The sequence below is a fragment of the Helianthus annuus genome, chromosome 17, assembly GCF_002127325.2.
Source record: "Helianthus annuus cultivar XRQ/B chromosome 17, HanXRQr2.0-SUNRISE, whole genome shotgun sequence".
In the NCBI taxonomy this organism is placed as follows: Eukaryota; Viridiplantae; Streptophyta; class Magnoliopsida; order Asterales; family Asteraceae; genus Helianthus; species Helianthus annuus.
In genome coordinates this window covers 194,539,813-194,551,165 of record NC_035449.2, presented here as the reverse complement: position 1 = coordinate 194,551,165, position 11,353 = coordinate 194,539,813, and the positions used below count along the sequence as shown (strand labels likewise).

At 36.6% G+C, this 11,353-nt stretch overlaps 1 protein-coding gene across 1 annotated transcript; it reads left to right on the top strand.

The window, feature by feature from the left end:
- The first annotated feature begins 9,698 nt into the window (after nt 1-9,698).
- On the top strand, nt 9,699-10,928 carry LOC110925375. Its single transcript, XM_022169334.1, has 3 exons — nt 9,699-10,134; nt 10,257-10,727; nt 10,771-10,928. The coding sequence occupies exons 1-3, from the start codon at nt 9,699-9,701 to the stop codon at nt 10,926-10,928; spliced, it is 1,065 nt and encodes a 354-aa protein (XP_022025026.1).
- Nucleotides 10,929-11,353: the final 425 nt, after the last annotated feature.

Genomic DNA, 11,353 nt, shown 5'->3' with positions numbered 1-11,353 from the left:
AGATGAAACCCTCATCATTCCTTTTAAGGAACTCACTATCGACGAGCGGTTGCAGTTCGTCGAGGAACCAATTGAAATCACGGACCGGGATGTTAAGGTCCTCAAACACAAGAGAATCCCTCTTGTTCGAGTTCGTTGGAACTCCCAATGTGGCCCAGAGTACTCCTGGGGACGCGAAGACCAGATGACAGAAAAGTACCCCAGTTATTCGAAACCAATACAACCACTACTGAGGCTGAAGCTACTACTACTGAATTTCGGGACGAAATTCCAAATCAACGGGGGGATGATGTGACACCCCAGGAAAACCAGTGAACGATATAACTTACCTAGCTTCCTCAGTGAGTGCGTACCAAATTTCGGGACGAAATTTCTTTTAAGTTGGGGATAATGTGACAACTCGAATTTCCAAGATTTCTATTTCGCATTTATTGCACGTTCTTGTAGCGTTTAGTTGATTACTTGCACAGTTAATTGCTATGGAATTATAAACGTTTTGGTATAATGAAGTGTATTGTGTAATTGTGTATGACTATGTGTTAATTATGATAAACTTGTCAAATGTATAAACTTGGTGGTGAAACTGTGTAATTAATTGGAATAGTGCACTATTGTAAAATATAATACTTGAGGATGTAGAGGACAATTAGTGGAATCCTAGTAATACATAACCCTAAACTCATTCACTAATCATTCTCTAATCATTTACACAAAACCAAAAGCACGTACTTCATTCTCTAATCTCCTAGCAATCATCATCACCAAATCATTGGCACAAGATAATCATCACACTTGATTCCACATTTCTCTAGGATCATCACAAGGTAATTGATTATTGTTTGTTGATTCCTGATTCTATCAAATGATTATTGTTTATAAATTTCTTGATTTTGTATTCATGGAAAACCCTAGTATGATTATATGTGATATTCTGTGATTTGATCTTGAAAAGTTGAGATTATGACATGATTAGATACATGCTGGATAGGTTACCATTGTGGTAATTGTTGTTGTTGATTTGCAATTGAGGATTCGTTATGTTCTGCCGTCATTGTGTATGAAGTAGGGTTTTTAGAATGATGAAACATGAAACGTAACTGCTCAAATGATTTGTGCGACTAACTGTTGATTGTTATGATTACTCGCTTGTCTGAGGATGTTAGATCCGAGTTTAATATGATGCAACATGTCTGAGTTTAATACTTGAATATGGTCCGAGCTTTAACAAGATATTAAGGTCCGAGTTTCACAACCAGTATGTTGCCTGAGTTTCTGAATGAATAACAATGTGGTCCGAGTTTACATTAGGAGTGAATGACCGAGTTTAATAAGAAACACAATGTGGTCCGAGTTTAAGGGGGCGGCCCATGTCCGAGTTACATAAGGGACTCTAGTCCGAGTTTTACATTATAATGGTGGACCGAGTTTCCTTAGTGAATGCCTTGTCCGAGTTTATTGATGTGTGCATGGGCCGAGTTTATTGATAATTATTTGGACCGAGTTTAGTGAGGGATTTGGGGTCCGAGTTTAACTTGGACACCCTTGTCCGAGTTTATTATAAATGAGTGGTGTCCGACTTTGTTTGGGCCTGAGGTGGTCCGAGTTTAAATTAATGGACTCAAGGTCCGAGTTAATGGCTTGTGATGTTGGTCCGATCATTTGAATCACATAAGTCCGAGTTTGTGTGTGTGACATGATGGGCCGAGATTATTGTATGCAGTAAGGTCCGACCTTAATGATTATATATTGGACCGAGTTTAATATGATCATACATGTCCGAATTTGTATGTTGGTTATATGTTCGAGGTTGTATGCTAGGTCATGTGTTATCCGAGTTTCAAACAGGGGAAAACCCCCCCACACACACACACTCGTCTGATGTGTAATTGTCTGATGTGGTGTGATTGTTCTGATGATCGAATACTGAATGATATATATACATATATGTTTACGGCTTCTTGATATGCATGCAGGAAACGATTATAATAAACTGCTAGTAATCAATAACGAATTTGATGATGATGAACACACGAGTTGAATAATGTTGTCTGAACTTTATAAGTGGCGTGTAATCTGAGTTTAGAACAAACAGTTAAAGCTTACTGCATGTACTATATGTGACTATATGCTATTGAATGGTACTACATGATCTTATATGTGCGAACAACTCTTGTCATCTCATCCTGTGCACAACCCTCACACCGATCACAACTGTTTAGACATAAGTAACATGTAAACCCTACTTGAATGTAACACTTACATCGAATCATGTGCAATGCATCCTAGGTCGTGTGTAACGGACTTAGACGGTTAGCAAACCCTAGAAGCAATAACATACCGAGCAAACCAAGGTGAGTTCACACAGCCAAGGCATGGGGTTCCCAGGGTGGGAATGGGATTTGATTATTTACTGGTACTTATCGATACTGGAACGTAGTGATGTGATTTGATGAACTATGGTACATACACTGCTGATTGAACTACGACTAGACTAGTAACACTTATTGAACTGATCTTCGCACACCTGCCAAGGGTTGGCCGCGATATTATGACTGACTTCGCACACCTGCCTTTGGAAGGCCGCGAACTGTAATTTACTAATCTTCGCACACCTGCCTGGTAGGCCGCGATACAAGTAAACCTAGTCTAGAATATACGGGATGACCATCCCCCTAACATCTTCGCATACCTGCCTGGGAGGCCGCGATGGAAACTATTACGATATACGACATAACGAACGAACATACTACTACTCACACTATACAATACTGAACTGTTAACTGTGAACTCGCTCAACTAGTTGTTGACTCTCTGCTGCATGCCTTGCAGGATATTAGGTACATATGGAGCTTGCACAGGGAGGAGCAGGTCGTTGTGGAGCTTGGATCGTGGATGTTATGTCATACTTACAACACTTGATCTACTTACATACATTGGATATCATTATTACGCTTCCGCTACTTAAATTATGTTTTGTTGGAACATCAATCGTATTGAATAATTGGTTTACATTTATTATACTTGACAATAACTACAGATTCGATATGATTGGTGGCTTGATCCTGGTCAGTCACGCTCCCAAGCGGTGATACTCCGCAGGTGGATTTTGGGGGTGTGACAAAGGTGCATAAAAATGGGGGTTCACTTGGATGGGAAGGTCCATTAAGCCCGGTCAAATGGCTATTTTCGTAAAAAGGTTGGTCAAGCGGCTAACCAAACTAGCCGCTTGACCAACCTTTTTACGAAAATAGCCATTTGACCAGGCTTAATGGACCTTCCCATCCAAGTGAACCCCCATTTTTATGCACCTTCAATCCAGCCACAACCAAGCGGACACGTGTCCCTTTAACCTGAACCGGCTTTATGCCGCCACGCCTGTCAGCCGAGCCGCTTCATCCCCAAGCCAAGCCGCTTCGCCCCCTGCCCACAAGTACAAGCCATGCCGCTACAAGTACAAGCCGAGCCGCTTAAAGTACAAGCCGAGCCGCTTCAGTAGTATTTTTTAAAAAATATCAAAATACATAAAAAAATATCAAAAAACATCAAAAAAATATCAAAAAACATCAAAAAATATCAAAAAACATCAAAAAAATATCAAAATACTCTTTTCTCCATACATTTTTATGAAGGCCGTCTATAAATGAAAGGTTAGATTAAACTAACCTAGTTAGTTAAATCATATATGGAATAAATAATAACTAAGTTAGATACTTAACTAGGTTATTATGTAATAAAGGAATCAATCAACTGAGTTAAAGAACTCCGTTAGTCCAGTTAGTCAAGTGCCATAGGTAAAAATTATGATTTGACCGGTTTAAAAAGGGGGGATCTCTTGTATGATCCGCCCCTTACACGAATCGAACCCGCGACCTCCGTCTCACAAACACACACACTAACCAGATGGGCTACCATCATCGCTGGTTTTATTTGGAAACTTATATTTTTATTAATTTGCAGGTATCATTATTAGCTTAAAAATCCGGAGCTCACTTTAATTTAATGTTGCCGTAATTTGTAAAATTAAATTGCAATTTTCCCGTGAATATAAGATAAATTTTATATTTTATGTACATTGCAATAGACATTAAATAAGACAAAGACTTTATTTATTAAGATACAATAGGAAACAAACGGACAAACATTTATATAAACGTACGATTAAACTAAAAATCTAAGAAATAAAAATAGATTATTCCTAAGGCCAATCACCCAAGAAGAATGGGGGCGGCGAGACCGAACGATCACTGTCACGACCGTCAGATCTTGGCGAGTACCAACATGTACGACGTGGGCTCTCCGGTGTTGGGCATCGAGTGTCCTCCTCCCCCCACCATTCTACGTACTCCTCTCCCGGGTCCGTTTCATAGCCTTCCGGTCTTCCTTGCTCCAGCATCTGGTTAGGTTGATTAGTGTTTGGCGATGCAATTTGAAGTGTGCTCGTTGCTAAATCGTATGCCAAGTTCAACTCTTGATCTGTTAAATCGTCTGGATGTTCTTGCTGGTAATATTCATAAACAATGTTTTCGTTTTTTAGTGGTTGGTTTGCAACTGAGTTAATTGAAGGTGGTGGGTTTGTAGTTTCTTGGTTCAGACGACGTCGTGTTAATCTCCCAGGTGCGGGAAGTATTTGGTTCGAAGGAGGAGGGTTCGGTCGACGTCGAGTGGTTAGTTATAGAGACCATGAGGGCCAAATGGTTAGACTTAGGGGCCAAAATGGTTAGTTATAGAGACCATGTGGGCAGATATATTAAAAAATTTTATTTTAGGCTAATATAGTAAAAGTGATATAACCACATGGGCCAAAAACGTAATTTACTCTTAAAAAATTAATATAAAACTGAATTGAGCATGTGCGGATCTATCTTGTTGACTAGCTTAAAAAACCAATTCATTCAATCAAATTATTACTTAGGATATTATGATAGACACCGATTCATTAAAATGTACAAGCTAATTTTTGAAGAAAAGTTCATATCTTCATCTTTTATAAGAGTGGAAAGAATATTGGAACCCTTAAATAAACGATGTGGGATGAGAAAGATACCTCCATATTTAATGTACATAAGTTTTAATAAGCTACTAATCTTAAATAGTTTGATTGATTTGGATTTGAATGAATAACAATGTTATATCAACAGAAATGTCCTTTTCTTAAGTGAAGTAACAATGTAACAGTAGATGATGGAATATAGTTTGATTGATTTAGATTTAAAAAAACCGAACCGAAACAAAAATCGACGGTTCGGTTTTCGGATAACCATTTTCAATAACCGAAAAAAATCGACAAGTTACAATCCATATATTTTATGTTTAAGGGGCTGTTTGTTTAGCTCTCAATGAGACTCTTAATGGTTCAGACCTCTTACTGGTTCATCACTTAGTGATTCAGACTGTTTGTGTCGTGAGCAGATGTCTGAATGGTTCAAACATTTGCCTCTGAACGGTTAAGCTTTACACAGAGTCTGAATGGTTAAGACCTAAATCTTAATTGGTCAGACATTTGCCTCTCAACGGTTAAGTATTATACTGGCTCTTAATGGTTCATACTTTTTACTGATTCAGCACTTAACCATTCAGAAGTTGCCAAACAGCCCCTAAGTTTAAGTTGTTTAAGTATTTAACCCAATGCTAGCATAAATTATTAATTTTATTCTTGAATGTTGTTTATAATAAAAACATTACATGTTTATTTATAATTGAAATGGTCTATTTATTACCTATAAGAACTAACAAAATTTAGTACAAAAATTAAATTGTCTTCAAATTATTATAAAAGTAAATGTCTTAATAAAAATTTTAGAGAAATATAAAAATAGATTAAAATGTTAGGTTTATGTAAGCAATAATAGTTTAAGAGGTAACTATAATAACTTAATTTTTGAATCTTACATAATTTGGTTCCAAAAACCGAAATAACCGAAGAACCGAACCGACATAAAAACCGAAACCGAACGGTTTTAAAAAATCGAAAACCGACATTTCGGTTTCGGTTTTGGTTTTACCAAAAAACCGAACCGAACCGTGCACACCCCTAACATGAGGAGCACTCAATTCGTGTTTTCCTGTCTAGATAGAATTATCGCTATCATGTAGAATATGATTTCTTAAATAAATGTTTTTAATTGTAAAATTACGGAAGTTTTCAAATAAACATCTATTTGAAAACTTCCATAATTTTAGCACTTAAAATAGGATATATATTTTAAGTTAAACAATTTATCCACATTATAATTTACATGATAGCGATAAGTCAATCTAGGCGGGAAAACATTATAATTTACATGTAGATTATGATTTTTCTTGTTTTGTTACGTTTAAGCTCGGAACTTGTTTACACTCGATTATTAAAGTGTCAAAACTAATTATTTACATGGTTTTGACCGTAGGCGAAGATGGACCTAATCCGGATGAAGATCAAGCGGCGAGCAAGAACCGAACACACGTTAAATGAAGCTTCCGCGTCAAATCTTGATTTGTGTTGTTATAAGCGAATTATGTAAACACTTATAAATTGTTTTTGAAATGTTGTAAACATTTGGGAATGTTGGTATAACAAGTTTTTGTAAAGTCACATTTTAGCATAAAAATGTGTATCTTATTATTAAAATATTAATAGAACGAGATGGGCGTTACATACACTACCTCTAGTTGGTATGTGTTTCACATAGTTTGTAGAAGAGAAATAATACTTATCAAGGCCAGTTTCATTGTGGAAACTTATATGGCTTGATCAAACTCTACAAAGTGTATATTTTGTTGATGACTTACAATATTACCATGATGCGTATAAGTAATTACACGCATTTTGCAGCTGATATAACTACATAAATAACTTTAGATCCAAGTAAGATGTACACTGAATTTACTACTTTTTTACTCACTCCCTCTTCACATACACACTGAATCAACTTTATCATAAAATAATTTGACTAGTGTTTCGTCATTGCTCTTATAAGAAACTGGCCTAATCTTGATTATTACATTTGTTCAATGTCATGATGTCAAGCCATGCAAGGCCATGCCATGAGTTCAATGTCTCTTTTATAAATTATTACATTTGTTTAGTTGTTAAGTGCAGAAAATAAAGGAATCTTGGGGATCTCTCACGTTTCCAAATAAGGTCTATTTTCCAATTTATTAGGATTCCAGTAGCTTATTTGCATTTTCTAGTTATTATGTAGAGTAGTGGGTGAGTTTATGAGTCATATTAGCAAGTAGTGGGTATGTGTTTGTATGGCTATTATGTTAAAGTTTCTAGCATGAATGAAAAATACTAGTCTAGTTATCCTCTCTAAAATTCTCTCAAGTTTCCCTCTATTTTCTTTGGTCAACGAAATCGTTGAAACCACAACAGTTTTATAATATTCCTCCTTTTTTCAAAAAAAAAAAAAAATAGTGTACATAATTGTGCATTGGATAGTTAATTAAAAAGGTCACTATATCCCATTAATCGTGTATCAGATAAACAAATGTTTAAATAACTTATTACATACACACTGATTCAACTTTATCATAAAATAATTTGACTACTTAACTTTAGTGTTTCGTCATTGTTCTTATAAGCAATAGGTACATTTAAATAACTTATTACATAGAAAGTGGCCTAATCTTGATTATTACATTTGTTCAATGTCATGATGTCAAGCCATGCAAGGCCATGTCATGAGTTCATTGTCTCTTCTATAAATTATTAATGTGGAAGCAAATAATAAGTTCGATGAAGGTGATTGCTCATATGGGGAAACGCTGGTGGATGACTCGCAGGAAAAAAGGCACAGTAAAGCGGTGGAGCTTGATGAGCTCGAGGAAACGATTCGTATTGGAAACTTGGTTGGTGTGAATCTTACCGAACATGGAAAGTTGATTCAGGAGACTTTGGGCACAGAATGCATCAACGTGGTAAGTAAATTAATTTCCTTTCAATAAACGCTAGAGGGATTGGGGGGCCGGTTAAGGAGGGTTGGATTAAGGGTTTGAAACAGATAAATAAGGTTGATTTTCTTTTGATTCAAGAAACGAAACGTACGGATCTCTCAAAGTTAAATGTGGTTAATTTTTTGGGGGAATCAAGATTTTGGCGTCGAGGGAGTTGAGGCGACTGGTTTGTCTGGGTTCTGATGTGTATATGGGACAAAGGGATATTCGAGGTTTCTAGTTCTGTTAAGAATAGGAATTTCCTTTTGGTGAGTGGGACTATTAAAGGGTCACAACAGAAGATCAACATTATTAATGTTTATGCTCCCCAAAAAACTACGGACAAACTGGTGTTAAAAGATATAATTGCCCATCAAGTGTTTTGCACGTGACATGCTTTAACGTTTAAAATGGATGACGTTTAGGGCGGGGAGTAAAATCGTGAAGGGCTTCATAGATCAGGGAGTAAAATGGTTATTTTTAAAAGTTTGGGGCAAAACCATTAAAGTAAGTTAAATTTCTATCCGAAACGTAATTAGTTTGACCATTGTATAGTCAAAGTGATAAGAACTAGAAATTCAAGATATTCAAGATACTAACACTTATCGACTTCTGTGAATAGTGACTTTGACCTTTCTTTTCATGGGATTATTACATATATCCCTCTATTAAAAACCTTTGTTACATATTTACCCAGCTTCTATAATTAATTACATATTTCCCTTTTTTTTAATGAAATTACCGAGTTACCCTTCCGTATTTCCTTTTCAAAGAATCTGGTAAAAATGCTTCCATTCAAACAACGGTTCCCTTCGCAAACCCAAAACAATCTACATCAACATCAGTTTGGTTCAAATCTTCCTTTTCAAACAATCTCGTAAGTCTATAATTTCACCCGGTGTTCTCTGAAGTATTCAATGATTCTTGTTTATTTTTACTTTGATTTATAACTAGGTTTCGTTCATAAAATTTCGAATTAGAATGTTGATTTCAGTAAGTTTTCAATTTTACATGAACAAGAAGAGGGGTTTTTAAATTGTCATATATAATAATAATGAACCACCATCTTTATTTTCGTTGAATAATTTATGATGTTCTTGATTTGAATTTAGGGTAGAGCTCAAAATCCTAGATAATTTCCATATTATTGTTGTAGTTGTATGATTCTGCATTTGATCTTTAGGAATAATACTTGTGGGTTTGATGTTGAACTAAGAGTTGACTCATCACACAAAGACAGCAGTTTTTCTTTATAAATTTTAAAAGATACCCTCAAATTTCTTCAAGGTAAAGTGGGGTCAGAAGGAAATGATAAGAGAGTTGGTGGTCACACAAGTCAGAGTGTAGATGGGTTTGGCAACAAAGTTACTGCAAAGATGCTTTTGGATTTTCATGAAGTAAAATATGGTCAGATACGGAGATGTGGGTTAAAAAAATCTTAAGACACCAACCAACACGAATCCTGAATTCGATGTTGAGGTTGACCAAATCAAGATCGTCAACGAGATCCCAATTCGGTCTGTTAGACCAATGGGTATGGGGATCGGCACAGGCCCCCCCCCCCCCCTTAGGGGCGTCTCGGCACTTCCGTCCGAATTCGGACGTTGGAGACGGGGCAAGCTTTTTGAATGGGGTGGGCCCGCTAATGGTAACTTGCAACCTTTAAAAAAAAATTCACCCCACCACTATAGATTAAACCCCTTTTCACCTCACTTTTTTACCAAACTACTCCCACTTTTCTCCAATTTTTATAAAAAAAACCTCTCCCAACCTTAAAAAAAATTATGGATCCCTACAACCCAAATAATCCCAACTCATGTTCACACCCGTTTTCGTCATCCGACTACACACCCGCAATGGACAACGCTTTTGCGGGTCACCAACAAATGCCAAACGCTTTCAACCAATACCCGTTCAACCCGAGGCAAATGCAACAACCCAACATGCCGTTCAACCCATATCAAATGCAGCAACTAATGCAAAACCCGCTAAATATGCCATATCAACCAACGCCACAAGCACCACGAACACAAATCGAGGAACAAGATGATGACGTAGAGGTTGTGCGAGAAATGCAACCTGAACCTTCAAAAAAGAAAAATAAAAAGGGAAATGGTAAAAAGGAAGACGCAGCCGCCAAACAACAACAACAATGGACAAAAAATGAGGAAGATGCGTTGGCGAAAGCATATATTAACTCTTCAACATCTCCTATAATCGGTAAAATATTATTATTGTTAAAAATTATTTTTTTGTACATTATATTATTGTTGTTATTAAATATTTATTTGTACACTATATTTTTCTAACAAAATATTATTATTATTGTTACTAACTTGTAGGTAACAATCAACCAGGCGATTCGTTTTGGCAAGAAGCCCTTGATTTATTCCACAGGCTTATGGAACAAGGCGAGTACAGAACCATTGATTCTATCAGCTCGAAGTGTTGCAAGATGAATACGTTGATCCAACGCTTTTGTGGGTTTTATAACACAACGCTCGCCAACAAACCGAGTGGGTGGAACCACGAAAATGCTTACAATGAAGCGGTGCGTTTATATGAAAATGAGAGCAAATCTCCTTTCCCACATGTCCGTGCTTGGCTAGTTGTAAAGGATCGACCAAAATGGAAGGGATGTCGAAATGAGGTTGCACAAGCGAAACGAGCAACGAAACGGTCTAAAACTTCCGAGTCAGGAAGTTATAGCGTTGGAGGCTCAACCGGTTGTTGCCAAATAAATATCAACGACGAGCCCGACTATGAGAAGGAGCCGAATGAAGATGGAGAACGTCCCCCAGGAAGAGACAAAAGTAAAAAGATAGCGGTTGAAAAAAAAGAAACAAGCCGCATCAGGAAGTGGTGGTGGTTCGAGGTTGGAAGGTGTTATGGCCGAGTTGAAAGCATTCAACCAAATCTTTAACGAGACGCAAACCGAGAAGGTAAAGATGAAAAAAAAACTAGCCGATGAGAAGCAAAAGAAGCAACAAGAAGCACAGGAGTTGGAGGAATGAAAAATAATGACCACCGATCTTAGCGAATATCCACCGGAAGACCGTCCCATTTTACAAATGATGAAGAAAAAAATTAGGAAAAAATGGAGTGGGGGAGTGTAGTTTTTTTTAAATGTAACTTTAGGTTTTTTTTAAGTGCATTTTTTTTAATTTAAATGTAACTTTATGTTTTTTTAGGTGTGTTTTTTTTAATTTAAATGTAACTTTAGGTTGTTGTTTTTTTAGGTTTTATTTAAATGTAACTTTTTTATTTTTATTTACTTTGTTTTCATTCATTAATTAAATCAAATAAATAATAATAAAAAATGGAGGAGGAGCATCCACCATACCCTTGGATAGTCTCCAAAGGGAGGGTCCTCATCCTATGCTTACGTGGCGCTTATGTGAAGGATAATCCATTTTGAGACTATCCTTCCCATACCCAA